Source organism: Acomys minous (assembly GCF_964271855.1).
Source record: "Acomys minous genome assembly, chromosome: 8".
In the NCBI taxonomy this organism is placed as follows: Eukaryota; Metazoa; Chordata; class Mammalia; order Rodentia; family Muridae; genus Acomys; species Acomys minous.
The window spans coordinates 44,818,908-44,840,418 of NC_140489.1; the positions used below are offsets into that span (position 1 = coordinate 44,818,908).

The 21,511-nt window shown below is 45.1% G+C and overlaps 1 protein-coding gene across 1 annotated transcript in view; it reads left to right on the forward strand.

The window, feature by feature from the left end:
* Positions 1-21,511, forward strand: part of RTN1 (reticulon 1) — a 202,842-nt gene that overhangs the window by 112,723 nt on the left and 68,608 nt on the right. The window contains exons 2-3 of the mRNA XM_084792143.1: positions 1,293-2,063; positions 8,042-8,803. Of these exons, the coding sequence (XP_084648269.1) occupies positions 1,293-2,063; positions 8,042-8,803 (1,533 nt within the window). The remainder of the gene's footprint in view (positions 1-1,292; positions 2,064-8,041; positions 8,804-21,511) is intronic.

Below are 21,511 nucleotides of genomic sequence, written 5' to 3' on the forward strand. Positions count from 1 at the left end.
TGTATTTAGGCACCTGAAAGGAGCTGGTAAGGTTCCCATGGGTGGACTTTGTGAATGCCTTGTGAACACTACTTGGCTTTGACTCATTTTTCACTGTAGTTAAAGGTATTCTGTAGGTATTCCTACCCTGATCACTTTCATAGAAGATGGTGACTTTCTCTAGTATATTTTTTGGGTGTGTATAGGATTTTTATAGTGTGTGTGTGTGCATGTGTGTGTGTGTGTTTACACATGTGTAGTTTGCATGTAGACATTGAGACTCTGAGGTTTAATATAAAACTGTTGTAAGAAGGAATCAGGTAAACACCCCATTGACTGGCATGTCTTCATTGACATCTATTTGCAGCATGAAATAGCTTTTTTTTTTGTTCTTCGAAAAATTAAAAACAACAGTTAATTTTATTGTTCACGGGGAGGGAGCCACACAATGCCCTTGTGTGCCTGTGGACCTCAGAGGACAACTGTGGAGGTTTTGTCCTCTTCCACTGTCTGGGTCCTGAAGACTGAGGTCAGATCATCGAGACTGGTGGCCTTTCCTTGCTGAGCCACCTCCCCAGTCCCTTCTCCTCATAATAAGCAATGCCTTGTGGGGCTGGAAGGATGACCCGATGGAAACGTTCTGCAAACTCTAACTTACCAACCTGTTTTCCCCTTAGCACCGGTGGGGGGGAAGAAATTCACAGTGTTGTGTTTTGGTGTTGGTGGAAGGCTAGCGAGCTCACTTGAAGCAAATGTGGGGAGAAGCAGTGAGGGAGACCTGAAGAACTACAGAATCATGCTGTTGAGATAACGATACTTCCAGTTGAGGCTCCAAACTTGGAGCCATAGACAAAGGATGAGCTTGATCTGAAAGCAACAGGAGCCCTGGAGTGCAAGGGCAGGCCCTGGAGCCTTTGGAAGCCCAGCTTTGGGGGCCTCCATGAGCAGGCACTTCCCAGCTGTCTGCACTGTTGATCCTTTACAAATCCTGAGTCACGTCCCTTTCCACCCCATGTCAAGGGCCATGACTAGGAATATAGATGTGCGGACTTCCTTTTTTTGACAAAAACAAGTCAATGAATTCACAGTATAAAGGTCCTAGATGTTGAAAGTCGGTGAATTGCTGGGGTCTGTTGCCTGGAAAACACCAGAGTTGACTATCAGGTAGACAAGGAAAATTAGCCAGCTGATGCTCCAATGTCTAGAGGAAGGATGTTGTATTTTCTCAATAAAGGCTAGCTGGTAGATCAGACAGCAGAGAAACCCCTCCAGCCAGGAGCCTACTAATGGTCGGCTGTTATTTTGATTGACAGGTATGTCAGCTGTTTCTGATGCCCTGGACCACTCCTCTTCAACACTAAAAGATGGGGAAGGGGCGTGTTACACATCCCTGATTTCTGACATCTGTTATCCATCCCGGGAAGACTCTGCGTACTTTACTGGAATTCTTCAGAAGGAAAATGGTCACATCACCACTTCAGAGAGCCCTGAGGAGCTGGGGACCCCTGGACCATCCTTACCAGAAGTGCCTGGCATGGAGCAACGTGGCTTGATGAGTTCTGATTCTGGAATAGAGATGACTCCTGCCGAGTCCACCGAAGTGAACAAGATCCTGGCTGACCCCCTGGACCAGATGAAAGCAGAAGCCTATAAATACATTGACATAACCAGGCCTCAGGAGGCAACAGGACAGGAACAGCATCACCCTGGCCCAGAAGATAAAGACTTGGACTTTAAAGACAAGAACATGGAGGTCTCCACAAAACCAGAAGGGCCTCGTGCACCTGACCAACCAGCTCCTGTGGAGGGCAGGCTCATCAAGGACCACTTATTCGAAGAATCTACCTTTGCTCCTTACATAGACGAGCTCTCTGATGAGCAACACAGGGCGCCTCTGGTCACTGCCCCTGTCCAGATTACACTGACTGAGATAGACCCTCCTGTCATGACTGCCACACATGAGATGGTCCCCGAGAAGCAAGACCTGTGCCTGAAGCCAAGTCCTGACACAGTCCCCACTGTCACTGTCTCAGAGCCTGAAGATGACAGTCCGGGATCTGTCACTCCTCCGTCTTCTGGAACAGGTAAAGACAATGGTGTTTCTCCACTCTGGGAAACCTCAGCCTATAGAGGGGTTTCCATAGCATGAAGGAACAAAGACGTATATCCAAAACGCTTGCCTGTACAGTGCCTGCAAGTCACGTCTAGTTTGACGGATTTGATTAACACACAGCTTGTTAAGGTCTGTGCCCATTGTGCATAGGCTTTAGTCTTGGGTTTCCCTTAAAGTCTTGTAGAGTTTTCGTTGTAATGTCTTTCCATATTTATTTGATGGGGCGCGGGGCAGTTAAGGATGGTCAATGGAAATAATAATGCTGTCCTGTGGCCTTGAAGCTCAGCAGGGAGGCATCACTGCTCTGAGATCAGCTCTTCTCCCATGATCCACCAGGTCTCTTGGAGGCATTAGAGGGAGAACATCCTGTTTGGGCTGCCTTGTCATATACATGCCATATACATACCGCAGACTCTGCATCCGTGTAACAGAAAGTTGGAGTAGGAGGGGATCCGCCTCCTTTAGGGGTGGCACAAGTAGGAAAAGGAAAGACAGATGATTCTCCCTGTTCCCTTCAATCCCCGACATTGTGACTTCACTCTCTTAAGATCCCTGAAGGTCTAGCTACAATTGTATATTTGAAAATGAAAAGAAAAATAGTTTTGATTAAAAGAGGAACATCTAGGAACTAGGGAGCGAGTTCAGTAAGAGAAAGAACGTTGTACATGGGCCCAAATCCAAGCCCTGGCACCTAGGTTAAAAAAGACAGGTGTGACGCCACACTGTTGGGGTCCAAGCACTACAGAAGCTGAGAAAGGCAGATGCCTGGAGCTACTGGTCATCCAGTCCTACTGAAGTGGGAGAAAACAACAAAATAAGGTGATGGCTTCTGACAGGTCTGGCCCAGCTCTTGCTTTTCCAGCATTGCTTGGAGACCACACTGCACCAGCTGTTTGTAGCTATTAATCTAGACTTGGGACCTTTTGGAATTCCTCCCATCCATGTTGGCACGTAGACTGGTGTTGTCATTACCCAGAGCTTGTTTAGGCAGCCATCTAGGCAAGGTGTCACAGATGCAGCTCTTGCCCACACCTTGAAGACCCTGTCTCACAGGAGGCATCCTGGTCCTCTGGCCGTTACAATGTTTCTGCCAAATCTTCCTTGATGTTGCCTGAGCCTTGGGTGTAGGGATGAATGGCAGACACAGTCCACAGGTGTGGATCTCTGTACAAACTTCTATCTGCTTCTTTGAGGAGGGGTGAGAGCGACACTTAATTGTGGACATAAGGATCAGTATTTAGAATATGATTAGAAATTTTATTAGTTTAGGAAGATGTCAGTGGCAGCCTTCCAAGTAAGGTTTATTCAAGAAATAGAGTCTTGACCTCTGGGGGGGGGGGGGTGTCTATGACCTTTCTAGCTACAGGCAGCTATTTTTCTGGCATATGTTCGCTCTTCCTGAGCAGGCCCTAAGTTCAATTACAGCCCTTTTGGTTCCCTCAAAGACATAAGTAGCACTACCACACCCTTGGGGGCATTTTCTCTGTTGGTCATTGCTGTGGTCTGTAGCCTTAAAGCTGTGGAGAACTGTTGACTTCTTCTCTCCCTTGTCAGTTTTCACAGCACCTTTGGATACTAGAGAACTAGTCTTCAGGGAGGCAGCTTCTGGGTCAGTTCCTATTCAATGACTGGAATCCCTGGTGGTATCTTCAGCAATAGCTCTTGCATCCTAGGAGGCAACCAATGTCCTGTCTTTTTATTTCCTACATTTACCAACCTGTCTTGAAGAAGAACCCTAGCTGTTACAGTCACATGCAGAGTTACAGAAGACAGGTGTCCGAGCTCCATCCAGACCTTCTCCTATTGACTTAGAATTTCTGAGGGCAACCGTGAGCTGCGTACCTCAGATATGAGCTGTGGTTAAGCAGCATGGTTCCAGGCCGGGGAGATGGCTCGGTGAGTAAAATGCTTCCCGTGGAAACATGAAGACCAAAGTTCAGAGCTCTAGCACCCACATAAATGTTGGGGGTGGCAGGCACGGTGACCCACCTGTAATCACAGTGCTCGAGGGCTGAAGACAGGCAATTATCAGAATATGCTGGCTAGACTAACTGAATTGGCAAGCTCTAGATTCCAATGAGAAACTGCCCTGCATCATCATACATGGAGATTGATGCCCAACGTCAACTTCTGGCTTCCACATACACCCACATGCAAACATGCATGGACATAACACAATAAACAACAACAACAATAATAATAGCAAACCACTGTCTTAGCATTTTGGGGTAACGCTCATGTGAGTGTTCTTTCTGCCTCCTATGTACCAGGCACTGAAAAGGCTGAATACATATTCCTTGGCTCTTCCTTCTTTCTGTGACACTTTAAGTCCATGTTTGTTGAGAGTCGGGTAGAGGATAGTGAAGGGACAGACTCATCACACCATCCCCAAGGCTCCAGCTGTGCAGAGTAATTGGACATGCACTCACCTCCTGAGGGATGCAGCTGCAAGCCAGATGGCACAAGTGTGAGCTCCTAGGAATGCTAGGCAAACAGGTCCCAGTCCCATTAGCTCAAGGGACCGGGGGCTTTCACTGTAAGCAAGCAGAGGAGGTGTGACGCAGGAAGGGAGGACACATCCCATACAGTTATTCATTGGCCCAACTCATTGTCCGAGTTCCATGGAATTATCTTTTTTCATGCTGTGGTCCCTCAAACTCTCTAAATTGTCCTTTTATTTTTTTTTATTTTATTTTACCCTTAGCTACTGCACTGTCCTTTTAGTATATTCTTCTGCTTTCTCTCGAGTTTCCTCCAGCATCTACAATACCAATAAGATAATAACTCTTAAACTGCCTTCCAGGGCTAGGAGCTTGCATGCCTTTCCAGACATATCTTCTAGTTCTTTCCATGTAAGACTTGAATTGACGTTTTGAGGTAACCACTTTCTGCCTGATATCTATATCTTTGCTATGATTAGACTTACTTTGTTCATCTATTGTGACTTGAGGTAGTTCCATTAGCAGAGATCAAAATTCAAGCCTCCTTGGATCTCATCTTACTTTTAAAAATATAACATTATCACTCAACCATTGAAAACATGCATTGCAATGGTGTTTTGTTTTGTTTTGTATAGTCACAGAGTTGTGCACATCATCTCATTTCAGAGCATTTTCGTTAACTCCCAAAGAAACCCTGGACCTTCCCTGGTTACCTTCCAATTTTCCCATTTCCTGGAACCATCAATCTACATTCTATCTCTATGGATTTGCTTGTTTTAAACACTTTATATAAATGTAATATTATTTTTTATAAATGTAATATTATAATAATACAGTTCATCATGACTTATTTCACTTAGCACAGTAACTTGAGGTGTGTTTTATCATGCACCTGGATTTCACCCCTCTTTTTTGTTATTTGTTTGTTTGTTTGTTCTGAGATAGGGTTTCTTTGTGTTAGCTTTGACTGTCCTGGACTCACTTTGTAGACCAGGCTGGCCTCGAACTCACAGTGATCTTCTTGCCTCTGCCTCCCAAGTGCTGGGATTAAAGGCATCACTGACTGGATCACCCCTCTTTTTTCAAGGCCAAAGATTATTCTACTGTAAGGGCATATCCCATTTAATTTATCCACTTTTTAGTTAAAGGGTATTGGGTTGTTGCCACCTCTGATTTAGGTCATTGTTTCATCTGAGGTTAGGTTCCATAGAGCTTCATAGTTTTGCATGTGAGTATCCAACCACTTTCCCTCTCTTTATCTCAAAACTATGACTGCTCCCATCTTAGACCTGTACTCTCTTTAAAACATGGAAAGCATGGGGTGCATGAAATAGCAAAAGCATTTGAAAGAGGAAGACACATGTTTAGCTTCAAGACAAGCCATTTCTACCAGGATACCAGTAACATGCTCAGAGGCTGCAACCGAAGAGACTAAGACAGTGTCCTATTCGCATGAGTGCAGGGATGGTTAACAGAACCTTTATGCTGGGGAGCCATTACTATTCCTGGACCAAGCAGAATAGGAAGAGGCAATTCAGAAGTCCACTAAGAACTGGGACTTCAGAAGACATAGTGAGTTATGAACTCTGCAACATCTCCCTTCCTTCAGCCTTTCCTATTGGCTGAAAGAACCAGAAACCAGTGTGGAAGGGATTCTGGATGATGTACAGAATAGGTTACAAAGTGATAGGTCTGGACCAATGTGGGCAAAGAGAGATGCACTAGTGTAACAATATTAGACAGGTGCTCAAGCTATTGCCACAAGGATGTAAGCTCCACATGTTAAGTGCCTGTCACACAGAAGATGCACACAGATGGCGGTGTGCCGATGCCAACACTGTACACAGAAGGCATAGATCATGCCTTCATTGACACTCCCCTGCCTCCTTATCATTCTTAGACTGCCATGTAGAAGCAACTTGATGTAACTTTTATACCGCTGTTTTGTTGGAAATCATAGCAAGAAGCTAATCTCATGGCCTACTGAAGAGTAGCGAAGAGTTTGAGATATAAAAGTGGTTTATTTTTTATAGTACAATAAAAATTGTCAAAATAAGTTTGAGAGAAAGTGAAGAGTGAAGCAGTTGTTTTGCTTTTTAAATTTTATTTTTGAGATTATAATACAATTACATCTTTTCCTTCCCTTCCACCCTCCAAACTCTCCCTTATACCCAGTCCCATTCTCCTGCAGATTCATGACCTTTTCCACTAATTTTTATTGCCCGTATATGTCTATACATATGTATTCCTAAATATAAACCGTTTGGTCCATATAATACTTAAAGCTGAAACCTCATCCTACCCTGTCCAGAGCATCTAATTGCCTTGCCTGACTCTGCTTTTCCCTCATGGCACCTGTTACCACCTAGCACTCCACAAACTTATTATAATACTGTTTATGTGATGCAACCCCTTACCATTAGGGCTTTCATCCTTGCTTATGTGTAAAGCTGATCCTGCTTTGTACATAGTTTTAAAACTCTAAACTATTTCTGTTAGGTTCTCTCAGAATCCTAAGCTACACATTATGTAGCCATAAATAATTGGGTTATCTTGACTCTCTAGAACCCCACAGTAACCTCAGTGTTTTACACGAAGCTTTGGATAGTTAGTTCTTGCCACATAAAGCCCAAGGGTGGCTGTCCAAGGTACTCAGGAGGAAGGCCCCTGCCCATAGCAGCACAGCACCAACACTCCTGAACACGGTTGGTGTGGTGATTCCAGCTACTAAGCTCAGCAAGGTTGCACGGGTGGCCTCCAGGCCATCTCGGGGAACATCAGGCAGAAGGCAGACACTTGCCCCAGGGACTGAGGTCACTCTGAGTTGATGCCTTCTCAATTGGGGGTGGGCAAAACATAACAGCAGGCTACCATAGTTGCAGTCCCATGAGATGGTAGAGCTGATAATCCTCCTGGTAGATTGGGGGAAACTAGCAAACCCTTTGAATTTTAGGCTTTAAAAATGAAAACATTTTCACAGGAAATGTAACAGAGAAGGCATGAGCAGCCATGGGCACCAGGGAAAGAGAATTTTCAGATTTCTTGATTTTGAGGGGCTCAGTTACGGATGCATGTCCATTTGATTATCTGATGAAATCTGTGGAGCCTTAGAAACTCTCTCGAGGGAGTGAACCAGAAATCAAGTTGACTTCTCGAATCTTTGGTGCATCAAACCAACCAAGATTCTGTTGCTAATAAATGGCAGGATCATTAAAACACAACAAAACAAATAACCCCGGTGGCCCCCCCCCCAAAAAAAACCCCAGCTGGAGTAAGATAAATAGGTATGTAAAGTAATTGGGCCACAGCAGTATTTAGCCTTTCTTTAGGTGGCTTGTCTTTCCAAAGCCCTGGAAACAGACTATTTCTGTACTAATGAGATGTGTGTTTCTCAAGCAACGACAAAACATCTCCCCTAATGGAATTTTGTTTTATTTCTTTTCTCTCTGTCCATCTGTCTGTCCGTGTGTGTGCCTCTCTGGCTCTCCTTCGCTCTGTGGGACAACAGAACCATCTGCTGCAGAGTCCCAGGGGAAAGGCAGTGTCTCCGAGGATGAGTTGATTGCTGCCATCAAAGAAGCTAAGGGGTTATCATATGAGACCAGTGAAAGTCCAAGGCCAGTGGGCCAGGTGGTCGACAGACCCAAAGCCAAGGCCAAGTCCGGGCTGCCTACCATCCCCAGCCCCCTAGACCATGAGGCCAGCAGTGCGGAGTCCGGAGACTCAGAAATTGAGTTGGTGTCAGAGGACCCCATGGCCTCAGAGGATGCACTGCCCTCCAGTTATGTGAGCTTTGGCCACGTGTCGGGCCCACCCCCCTCTCCGGCCTCGCCGTCCATACAGTACAGCATCCTGAGAGAAGAGCGTGAGGCCGAGCTGGACAGCGAGCTCATCATCGAGTCCTGCGACGCCTCCTCAGCCTCAGAGGAAAGCCCCAAGCGTGAGCAGGACTCTCCCCCGATGAAGCCAGGTGCCCTGGATGCCATCCACGAGGAGACGGGCACTCGCGCAGCTGAGGAGCGTGCACCCAGTCTCCAGGGCCCAGCAGAGCCCAGCCCGGTGCTCAGCTTCGCCCCTGCCACCCTCCAATCCCGTCCGGAGCCATCGTTGGGCGATGGAGCCCCGGCCCCTGAGCCGCCCACATCACGGCAAAAGCAGCCTGAGGAGGATGCTGTGAGTTCCAGCCAAAGCCCCACAGCCACCACCGAGGGTCCTGCGCCACTTGGTCCCTGCTTCCTGCCCCCCCTGCCCTTCTTCAACAAGCAAAAAGGTAAAGTGGGCAACTTTTCCGGTCCAAGCTGCGTCGTCCTCTCAGACTTCTCCTGGGGTGCCCTGAGGTATCCCCAGGGAAGCTGAACCTGTTATCATGATGGGGGCCTGGGGCCAGTGGTCCATTGCCACTGTTGTCTGTCCCCCTTTGAGTCGAGCATTCCCTCCCCCCCATGACCTAATCGTGAAGGGATTTGCACACTCCCTGGGACCTGAGTCGGTGACCCCAGCCTTCCTTCCGCTCCAGGGCGGGCTACCCTGTGCAAAAGTGAAGCTTTGCTTCGAGCTGTCCAGACTTGTTTCCAGTTTCTACCTATTTAAAGACGGGGTGTGGCTAGACCTTTTCTTACCTAAACCTGTCTTTAGCTCAGTTTTGCCCAAAGGGGCCATGCGTAGCTTAGCTGCATCATTTCTCATACCCCAGGAGGGAGAGATTTGGTTTTGAGTTCTAGATACTTAGAAAAGATGGCCACCAAAATTGCTTCCACAGTTTTTTCCTGTCCCCCACCACTACCTAACATGATTCAATAATATTTTTTAAGTTGCTTATAATTTAGAATTATTTTACTTTAGTCATTAGGTTTGCTCTCTGGGGAGTCAATATTTTATCATGCAGACTCCATGGGTATAAACAAGATTCTTCCAGAGTCTTGAGTTGCCCACCACGCCTGGTTGCAGGTTGCTCATGAACTTCAGGGCTAAACCAGATGAATAGACAAGGCACTGCTTCCTGCCCAAGCACACTTTCACTCCAGGTCCACCGCTATCCCATCTTCTCTATTTTTTGATTCCTTACAAGTATTTTGCCCTATGAAGATGAGTGATTTCAACAGTATTGCCCTCCTGGGTAGAGCCTTGGCTAACCTAAAGTGCTTCATATAAAAAAGAGAGAAAAAACTATTTCTTATTACGGATTGGAAGTCAACACATGGAGCATTATAATGATCACAACAGGATGGAAGGGTCTGGAGGAGGAAAATAAAAAGATAATCTTTCCATGGTCCTGGAGGCCAAGATTTGGGGATCAACTCAGGGCCGCTGAGCAATATTCCTACCCTGCTGACTCTTGATTATCCGAATAATTATCTCCAGAACCTAGAGTATATTATGTTCGTGCCGTAGGGGGATATTTGAAGTCAAATTTAAGAATGAGAAGGTATGCTTGGATATAACTGGGATAGGGAAGGGCCCTGTGGCTTGCAGGAGCTGTGGGTAACAGTACTGACTCAAACAACTTCAGTCTCCTGGGGCCTGAAGTGGTTGATCTAGAGCCATGTTGCCTACGTTCATGACATGGAACATGTAAGCAGGCATGTCTCCACTTTATTCCCTAATGCTCCTGAAACAGTCACTATGTGCACAACGCTATTGACACCACGTGCCTAGTGACACTCAAAGAAAGAACAAGCAGACTACCAAGATGAGACTTGATAGCCTATGACCATATAGTGGGGGAGGAGGTCACCCCTTGGTCATAGACCTAGGGGGGAGGGGATTGGGTGAAAGCAGGAGGGAGGGAGGAATGGGAGGATACAAGTGATGGGACAACAATTGAGATGTAATCTGAATAAATTAATAAAAAATTTTAAAAAAATAAAGAAAAACAAGTGAGCTTGAGGACTGAAGAGAAAGGGGAAGTTTGCAGGCCCATTTCTTTCCCTGAGAACTCTGAGAGACAAGCACAACAGTTGGGCTGGCTTAGGAGCCATTTGCTGAAGACCTGCCAAGCTGGAGTTCTGAACTCAAGGGCTTCGGCGCACCTTTCATGACCAATTCAGCATCGTTCAGCAGCGTCCTTCAGATCTCTGTGCAAGTTGCCCCATATGGCTTAGGCCTTCTGTTGCCAAGTTTAGACGTGGGAGACGAGACAGTGGCAGTCTTTTCAAAGGACTGAGGGGTACCAGGGTGAATAACCTCTGCTCTCCTCTGCACTGTGGGGTCCTTTGAAATCTAGTCTCCCACTGAAATTCACTGCTCAGCTGCACTGTATGAAAAGGCCACTCTGGAGGAGCCAAGCCCCGGAGGACTGCGTGGATGACTCAGAAACCACCAGAAGGCTATTGGCGCTTTGAGGTTCCCTCTGGTTTTAGTGGCTCTGTTTCAGCCGGTGAGAAAACATATGTGCGGCTGAGCTTCCCCTAGGCTGCTCTTAATCACTGACACTGGCCGGCAGGTTGGTGCTTAAGCCAAGCATGGCTGCCCCTTAACTGGAAGGCCAGGTCTACTTTCTGGTTTCCTGCTGGTGTCTGGTGAAGCGTCAATGGCGTAAGTATTCAGGCTTAGGCATCACAGGAAGGCTTCCTCATGCTACGGTTTGGAGTTGGCTGATTGACACTGCTCTACATTTTAGGACTTGGGAACATTCAGAATAAGACTCAGCCATCTGAGGGCATCATGGTGTGTGACACCGGGGCACCAGGCCTGCTCTGTGATTGGGAGTTTTCTCACCCTTCAGAGCCCTCTGCAGCTATAGAGCTGGAGAGGAAATATTATTCTTTGTGTCTTATTTTCCCTCTTGTGCAGACCTGCCCTGCTGGTGCCCTGTGTCCTCCCCTTCCACACCTCTAGAACAGTCTCTTAGTGCCCTCAGACTCTGAAGGGAGATCCAGTTTCATTTCTTCTGCAAGATTATCTCAACTCTCAGGAATGTGCAAATGAAAAGACTAATTTTTAAAATCCTCAATAAAACATTTAACACCACGTATGACTCATCAGGATAGGTGAGCGCTGGGCTACAGCACTCAGTCACAGTCCCACCTCAGGCTGCCCTGCTGCAAATCATAACGATGCCCTGCTGGTCAAACCCATGCCTCTTTTCTGTCTAATTTGTCTTTTTCCTCTCTGGAAATACAGTGGTGTAGCCCTGCTCTACCTTTAAAATACTGTATGGGAATAATACTTTCAATTAAAAGAAAGAAAAAAAATGAGAAAAGCAATGCTGGTTTAGAGGCCTGGAAAGATGACGCAGCAGTTAAGGCACTTACTGCTCAGTTTCCAGCACCTAGGTTGAGTAGTTTGCAAGTCCCTGTAACTCCAGCTCTAGGGATTTACTGCCCCCTTCAGGCCTCCAGGGTCAGTATAGTCACACACACACACACACACACACACACACACACACACACACACACACACACACACTCGCCCTCTCATATACACACACATATACAATAAAGTTATAGCCCGGCATGGTGACTCACGCCTTTAATCCCATCATTCTGGGAGGCAGACACAGGCTGATTGCTGTGAGTTCAAGGTCATCCTGGTCTACAAAGCAAGTCCAGGACATCCAAAGCTAACACAGAGAAACCCTGTCTCAAAAAAAAACAAAAACAAAAACAAAAACAAAAACAAAACAAAACAAAAAACAAAGACAAAACAAAAAAATGTTATAAGAAGTAAAATATTCGTTACATAATGGATAACTTTGAATGGCTTTGTTATATGGATGCTATAATAGTGTGTATCTTGTTTTGTAAAGTTTAGTTACTTTTGTTAATGTTTCTGAGGCACAGTCTCACCAAGTTGCCCAGGCTGGGCTTTACCTGACCCTGTAATCCAGACAGACTGAACTTGCAATTCTGGAAATCCAGCTCTGCACTACCAGGCCTAGCTTTGTAACACTTCCTTGGACAGCAAAACGAAGGACGCAAGCAGCTCACCCTGACTGCCTCTCAGAGCTTTTTCCCTTTCGTGTTGCACTGATGTTTCTCCTTCTTAGGTCTTATCTTACTTGCCACCCTCTTTTCCGATCTTTTGTTGCCCCTTTTCCAATTGCTCTGTTGCGTTCCAGAGGTCTGTCCTTGCCTTTTTCCCCTCCTTCATCTCCTCGATCCCAGGGCTAACGTCCCCTGTGGACGTTCAGCTAACAGACTGTCTGTGGCAGCTGCCTCGGTCTCCTGCTTTGAAGACATCCTCTCTTTTCAGCTCCCAGTCTACTCCCTCACTGTGGTTGGGCAACTGGCAGACTTCCTGAATTCAGTACATCCGTGTTCTTTCCTTCTTCTTTCCCTTCTGGGGCAAATGAAGCGATGTTCTGTGAGTTCTACTCACCCTTCGTGATTATAGCTCTCCCGTTCGAAACACTGGCTCAGGGCTGGGTTTGCAGCTCAGTGGTAGAAAGCATGTCCAACGTTCCTAAGACCCTGGGTTCTATTCAGCCCTGCCAAAATACAAGGAGGAGAGTCTGAAAATAGATATTGCTGTCTTAAATAGCCATACTCTTTTGTACTGTAAAGACTTTATCCCTCTGAAATCCTATAACAGGTGTGTGTGTGTGTGTGTGTGTGTGTGTGTGTGTGTGTTATAGAATATCCCTCACATAGATACATGTGAAAGTGTACGTTGTTTATCCAGAAACACATAAAATATCCTTCATGTAGCATTGTTGATAACAATAAAAGTCTGGAGAGGAGCATCCCATCGACAAGGGGATGAAGATGTAGCAGGGTTCAAGGGTCAAGCAAAAGCTTCATCCTGAGGTAAAGCTGAAAGCACTGAATGCTGAGCCAAGTGTAAACACTTTGGTGTCTGTGGTAGTGTTTTTCTATAGAAGCTACGTACCAAATGACCCAGAATATCCCTAATATTTGAAAACACCATTAAAAATAAGCATACACAGTGTAATAATCACCACTGTAGAACCCTCAAGCACGCACCCAGTCACCAGTGTGAGAAACAGTGCTTTCTGCATGTTGCTTCTTCACGGTTGCCTGACCGCCTGCAGCATTGTTAAATGTTCATGCCCCTGCCCCGCTCTACTATGAAATGCAGAATGAGGAAAGACCTCCATAGGACCTTAAAACAAGTCTGGTGAAGCTTGAGAACTGCTTTATTTCTCTGATGAGCTAAGCAGCGGGCTGGACCATAAAAGCGACGTCGTCACAGCAAGGATGCCTCAGGCTTATCGTAATTTTAGAGAGAAGCTACCTGCCAGAGGCAGTCTGGCTGATTCCATCTCTTCTGACCTGAGCAGCTGCAATCCTGTGCCCTGGGGATGGGGGCGGGCCAGGCCTCTTCCGCCTCTTCCTCTCTATGGGACCAGCTGCACAGCTTGAGTTTAGAAGGAAACTGTGGCAGGAAAGTGTGTCTCTTCCTTGGGGCAGTGTTTACAGGAAGACTCCCAGATGGGGGTAGCATCACATGAACTAGTTGAATTTTCACCTGCCAGCTGTTGATTTGCCTTTCTTGTCACTTTCCAGTATTGCACAATAGACTGCTTCTGTCCCACAGTGTTTTGGAGAAGCAAAATTGGTACGGTACGAACCATTTACTCTTCTTGGAATTCTAAAACTACGTTATTATAGTTATTTGTTCCCGTGGGATTACATTAATAGATCAGGTCCTAAAGATTCTTGGAAAATCTCTTCCTTTTACAGTAGGAATTTCAGCATCTGCCAGAGGCCTGACACTCTTCCGCTACAGCAGCTGCTCCGTGTCGGTTTTCATCAAGATGGGGCAGCCACTGCCGGATGCAGCCTGGCTCCTGTGTCAGTTTGCACCAGTGTATCAGTCAGGGATCTCCAGAGGGGGAGAACAATACAATGAATATGGGTTGCATAAGGGGATTTATCAGAACGATTTACATACTGGGTGCTGAGTGGTCCAACAAATGCCGTCTGCATGCTGAGGCTGAGACTTGGAGGTGCTCAGGTCAAGAGCCCACATGCCTCAGCAATCCCAATCTGGCCCTGATGGTTAGGGGATTCCTAGAGAACTGCTAGCCCTCAGTCAACATGGGAAGGCTGAGGAAGCTGGTTCTGGTGACAATAACATCATCGTGACAGACACGCTCAACAGTGAAACAAAAGCGAGCAAGCAAGAAGCCCTATTTGCCTTGGACTTCTTCATATCCAGGCTGCTACTGGAAGATGCTGCTTTCTCTGATAAAGGTTCTTCCTAGCTCAGTCTTTCCCGGAAATGTCTTCACTGACCCACCTAGAGGAGTGTCTCTTAGTTCACTCACCCAGATCCAATCCAGCTGACAATTCATGATGGTCATCACAGCCTACAAATACTTACAGACATCAAGTTTCCACCATTAGACCGCTCTGCGCCTAAGCTAATTTCATGAGGTGTTTCCCAGGGACAGAAGATGTCTCCCTCTGAACGTCTCTGGAATGAGATTGCCAGTAGCCAGCTCATCTATTGCCTTCCATTTGTTGTCTTTTCCTTATAAACTAGACACAAGGTTAACATTGCTCAAATTGCATGTGGATTGATATTTTTAAAACATTGGCTACAGAGAACTGGGGGTCGGGGGGTAGCGGGGGATGTCCTTCTCTGCCAGAGATAAAATTGGTCCAAATTGTGGCCGCTGGCATTTATTATTTATAGGACAGTCTTGACACTTCTCCAGGGTATGGTTCTTGTACTGTTGTAATAGTTCACTGTCAAATCTTGAGATATAATAAGACCCAAATCATTAGTAAATTTGGCTTGGGCATGGAAGGAGCATGGACAAGTGACTAAGATAAATCCAAGTCGGTCTGGAACTTGTCTGTGGAAATAGTTCACAGACAGCAAACGTTTTGCTTCTTCCAATAAATAATGACCCAACCCAGGTTCTTTATCCTTCATATAAGTTATCCTCTCTTACAGGGTTAAGGGGACATATGTCATACATTTCTAATTTTCAGAGTAAAAAGAGGCTCTGGGGGATTGTCCACCCCTTTGGAATGCTTGTCTCCCTGTCTGATAAAATCGAGTTACCCATAGGCACAGTCCCTACACTTCTAAAGTTTATCTTTGTGACCACAAAAGCAGAAACAAAACACTCTTGAAATTCAGACAGCTTGACGTTTACTCAGAGATACATTAGCCATTCCAAAGTAAGACCTTTATTTATTCATCCTTTGTTTGGTTCAGCCAATATGGCACACCATAGGAGTAACACAGTGGAGTAATAAGCAAGGCAGGTGTGTATCGATCCTTTCTTAGGGGTTGGATTAATGTGTGAGAAGGGCAGACTTTGAAGAGGAAATCTTGAGAGTGATGTGAGAACGTACCTGGCCACAGGAGCTTTTACTGATAGATATGAAAGTCAGAAAAGATCTTGGAAATGAAGCAGTAGAAGGGCCCATTGTGGCGAGGGCTGATTAAAGTAGGATTTGTGTAGTAGAAAATGCAAAGGCGAAAGGCAAGAACGTTCCAGGCATACTCTAGAAACGAAGAAATGATATAGCAGGATGTGTTAGACAAAGGCAGTGTTCAGAGAAGGGGTTGGGAGGCTGGCTGGCCCTTTCCTGCTCCCACCAAGTGCAGAGGTTCCAAGCTTTCTCTGCAGACATGGAAGAGTGTCAGATTAGGAAATGACATGATTCTCTCTGCATTTACATATTAGTGATGTTGGAAAGGAAGGTTTGGGGAAAAGGCAAGTTGGAAGACAGAAGATATTTGGGAAGTTATTGCCAGAGTGAGGTGATGGCAGATGAGAGGAAGGATAGCAATAAAAAGGGGGAGAAATTGGTGACTTGGAGCTACCTGGGAGGGTGACATATAGGACTAACTTTACGTCAAAGGGGGAGATTTGATCTATAAACCCTCCTAAATAATGTCAGTTTTTGTTAACATAAAGATTTAGAAACAGATGCAAACTTATTTATCTGGGAAAGGAGATGCAGCTAAAGTTAGATGTTTCTACTTTATGCACCTGACCCCCTCTCTTTGTGTGTGTGTGTGTGTGTGTGTGTGTGTGTGTGTGTGTGTGTGTGTGTGTGTGTGTGGTGGGGTTCACTATTGGAAAACTGCCCATGGGTGTTATTAACACCTTTTTATGGCAAAGGTTTGGGAGGTCGCTGCATTTAGGTGACTGTGATATTTAGGTGGCCAACACTGGAGCTATAATAAGGGTCAAGTTTGGCCCTTTGGAGTTTAAATGTGGCACATCCTGAAGAGACAAGGATTATGGGCAGCCATGTTGTCTTTTTAAAGAGAGTTGTATACAAGCTTGGGTTGGGCCAAGAAATTACAAGGCTTCAGAATATCCAAAGTACAGTTCCGATATAAATGGAAACCACACTAGCAATGTCTCATGGTGTCTATTGCTGTGATAAAACACCAGGACCCAAAGCAACTTAAGGGGAAAAGGATTTATTTCAGCTTACTGTTCTCGAGACATACTTCATTGCTAAGGGAAGTTTCAGGGCAGGAACTCAAGACAGGAACCTAGAGGCAGGACCTGAAGCCCGGACCAGGGAGAAATGCTGCTTATAGACTTGCTCTTCATGCCTTGTTCGGCATACTTTCTTATATCATTCCGGACAACTTGCCCAGCATTGGCACTGCCCACAATGCACTGTACCATCCCATATCAATCGTTAATTAAGAAAATTCTCCCACAGACTTGCCTACAGGCCAATTTCATGGGGGGTATTTCTCAATGAAGATTTCCTCTTTTCAGATATGCCTAGGTCTGTGTCAAGTTAACAAAATGCAACCGGCACAGCTGATCCCTTGTTGACTTGACACACAACCACATCACTCATCATGAGGGTAGGTCTCTGCTGAGGTCTTAAAATGGTAAGTAGAAGAGATGATTTTATTATCAGTCAAAGATTGCACCATCACTAATAAATAATTCAGCTCAGAACTGCACATTCTAGTAAACACAGCGTTCTGGCTTAATGCTTCCATTCTGGTAGGCACTTCAGGTTTTCACAACTCTTGGCTGCGTGTTGAAATCTTACAGAGGATTTCCTTGAATATGAAACATTTGTAAAAACAAAATATGTATGTTTCAAAACCAAAATTTTTTGACCTTCAAACTCAGTGTTACTCACCTGTCCCTGACAGCTGTAGGAGACTCAAACCTCCACTGAATATTCCCAAGGAAATCAGGTAATGCAGAGTAGTTTTTGTGTAGGTTAACAGACTGTTAATGTCTGTTGCCATCCAGTGGCTGTAATGGAAATATCCAGCCTCTAACTATCCGCCTGATCAAACCCTTCCACAATTTGAACGTCATGGTTCATTTTCTTGGGTTGTGGTGTAAGATAAGGGCCTTTGAATGATTTTTGCAACATCTACAGGGCAGGGCTCTTTCAATATGCATCATAATAACATCATAAACTCAGGGCTACCTATACAGTCAATTACTGTTATATTTCTCCAGTATTCTCTCAGTTTCCCCCTTTTAGTTGATCTATTTTAATTAGCTTATGAACAAATGTCTCCTAATTATAACAGAAAGCTGGACAGGACTCTGCAGGTTACTTGATTATTACATAGATTTTTCTCTGTTCACGATACATGTTTTTATCAGAAAAGTGTTCACACATATAAAATAGTTGGGTTTTTCTGCTGCTTACATAGCTACATGGTTTTCTTGTTATTTCTGACCTTGACTTTTTGGTAATCAAGATTTTTTTTTCAGTCTCTACACTTGCCATTTAATGAAAAGGAAAAGAATATCCTATGACTCGCCTTTTTTGGGAAGAAGCATTAAACAGTAGATGGCCAATGTGTTGACGACTTCGCTCTGCCTATACATCTTGAGAGTATCTGCTCTTCCAACTGGGTAGCTCCTATAGTTTATAAATGTTACTGAGTCTAACTTTCAGCAGACAATAGTTTCTGGGGCATCCCCCCTCACCCTGAGCCAGGTGCTCTGAGGTTACCACAGAGTCGTCACCGTGGGCTAAGTGAGAAAATGACAAACACCAAATCTAAAAGTGAAGCATTTGGAACAGACGATGTATTTACACCTTACGCAGTGCTGGTTGTATTTCAACATTATGCAAAAATATCCATGCAAAGGTGTTCAGAAAGGAGAAAAGCGAAATCTGGCTCATGGAGTGTTTGTCTGAGGACTGTTGCTGTTGCCATGGAGTCCACAGAAGCAGATTTTCACAGCTTCATCATACCAAGGCCGTCTTTGAACAGGCTCTGGAGAGAGTGGGCTCCTCCTGCCCTGTTCTGGGTGGTTTCCTTAGACTTAACCCAGCCTGAATAATAACAACGTTTCTTCCCATCTGAAAGTGCATCGGGTGAAAATGCTTTAGCAATACCAGATTTTTTTTTTATCTGCATGTTTCTAAATAGACACCATGTAACCAGCCCTCACAAGCCTCATCTTGGAGCATAAGCAAATGTTAGCTTAATACTTGAGTGCCATCTGCTGTAAATTTCATGGCATTCAATCCCATCTGGCTTCCCTGCAGCAATTCCCTTTCCTTTTTTTTAAATCTCAATAGAACGCAGCACATCTCTTTCCAAGCCTTCCATAGTGATGGTGCTGTTTCTTCCTGATGATCACCGCATGCGGCTGCTGTCCAAAGAGTATGTTCTCTAGGCTCTCAGTATACATTTCCCCGGAGACTTCTGCTTTGCCTGCAGGAAGGATGTGCGCGTGTGTGACTTAAGTCAGCAGCCGGTTCACTCCTAAGCCTCTTTGCTTTATCTGAAATAACAGCCTGACTCTCGGTGAGAGAACACTTGCCAGTTCTTCGGTAATGTTACTGAATAGATAATTATTAAGGAACGAGTACATGCCAGGCTTTTTACTAGACATTGGAATGGAGGGAGGGGAGAGCAGACAGACTTGCCGCTGCTCTGATGTTCTATAAGGGAAGGAGATTAATGTGTACAAATAAACCCATATAACTTGCTACAAGATGGTGATCTGTGGTGTGAGTTAATAATAAGCCTAGGCGTGGTGTCACGTACCCTGTAGTCCCAGAACATGGAAAGATGTGATGGGTTAGGCTCGAGGCCAGCTTCAAAGACATAATGAGACTCTGTTTTTTTTTTAAAGTAAGCAAATAAGCCAAATGAAACTGTTTTAAAGAGGGTAATTAAAGAAGGCTGGATAAACAATAGAATTAAAATATTGGAATGCACATCTCCAGTGAATAAAATGTGTTCAGAGTGACAACAGATACACTGTCAACAAGCCTATCTTGAGGATTTTGGGAGATACAGATGTATCTCATTGTGAGCTATGTAACTATATTTCATCCTTACCCAGGAACACCGCACAGATGGGAAACCAATCTGATAGTTAAAATCCACAAGTGTCCATTGTCCCACTGAAACTGGGTAGAACTGGGCTTCGCCCATCATTACACAAAGAGAGCCTGTGTCTGTCTCTTTGCTGCATTCACTTCAGAGCACCTAAGAACCTGTTCTGAAGGAGCTGCAATTAATGGAATGTTTCGTCAACCCTCAACCCATCACAGGACATTCATATAATATGTCACACACCATTGGGATTGATTCCTTGTTGAGTGATTATTAATATTTAATACTGATATATCATGTTAATAAGCCAGCGCTTACTTCTTAAGCAGTTATGTACCCAAATAACCGCACAGAGAGACTAGTATCTATTTAATTAGCCCAGAGCGCAATGCTGCACAATAATTGCTACAGTCTAAACCTCCAAGCTAGTATAGTTTCCTCCCTTTCAGATTGCCCACATTAGATTTGCTTTTTACTCATCTTCTAAGTCTGGCTCATTCCTCCTGGTGCTTCCCAGTCCTCCCCATGTCATTCCTCCTCTCCGTCCTGCTCTTTCTCGCCTCCCCACCTCATCACTGGACCAAAATGTCCCACCCTATTCTCTATATTGCTCAGCATTGTCTAGTTGGCTTTTATTGGCAACACAGAAAACAAATAGTGGCATGTTTAACAAACTTGAGACAGAAGGTACTTAGAACAGACATCACAATGCATTGTCCAGATTGAGACCAGATAGTGGGATAGAGAAATCAGCATTTGAGTGAACGAGGGAAAACTGCGCACAGTCCACAAGAACATCATGCCAACAATTCCTATTACCGGTGCCTTCAGTCTCAATGGCCAGTGGATCTCAGAGTTAAGTATAAGCAGTCAGGTTCATTTCTCCTCACCTTCTAGTTTTGAAGGCAAGTTGGGCTGAGCACTGAACATCATGGAAAGACTAATATTTCTATCATTAGGTGTAGTAGGAGGCTCTAGGGTCAGGCAATCAGAACCATGAGCAAATCATGTAGGTTCATTTGTGTTCACGTGACTGTGTGCATTTGCCTGCGCGTGTATATACCCACACGTTCATGGACTCAAGAATCAAGTGACTGTGAGCTTCTGAGTGGGAACTGAGGAAGCTAAGGTGGAGCAGACAAGATGTTGGCTGAGACATGCAGCTAAGGAATGATGTAACGACATATTTCGGCACAATGCAGGCCACACTGATCCCAGCCCTGTGTGTTACTGACTTGCGTTACCACAGTTGAGATGTGAATGCATTATCATCTTTCTGTACTTATTTGCATCTTCCAAAAATCTGGGGCAGGGAGGATTACTAAAAGAATAATGATCCCCCTGTTCTTCCTTTTTCCTTTTGCTTCAAGGGAAGAGATTAGGTTGTCCTGAAGTAATGATAGTATTTGGCTTGCGGGGGGGGGGGGGGGGGTGGCAAAAAAAAAAAAAAGAATCATTGCTTTAATAGCGTGAGTACCAGTTTCCGATGCTGTAATGATAGCTCACCGCTGGGAAGGAAGCAAATGTGTTTTCTACCTGGTTTCTCCCAGCTATACGGTACATTTGGGGTTGCTGCATAGCTTGCAAAACTCAATAGACCTTTGTCGAATTTAAATGCTTACCCCCATAGAGGCCATCACAGGACAGGTAAAATGTGGGGGCACTGAGGGGGGCTGGGAATACAGGGAGCTCTGTGTTCTTATCGGTTTGCGCAGACTCCCCAGCCTGAACCTAGGAACCTGCAGTAGCCTGC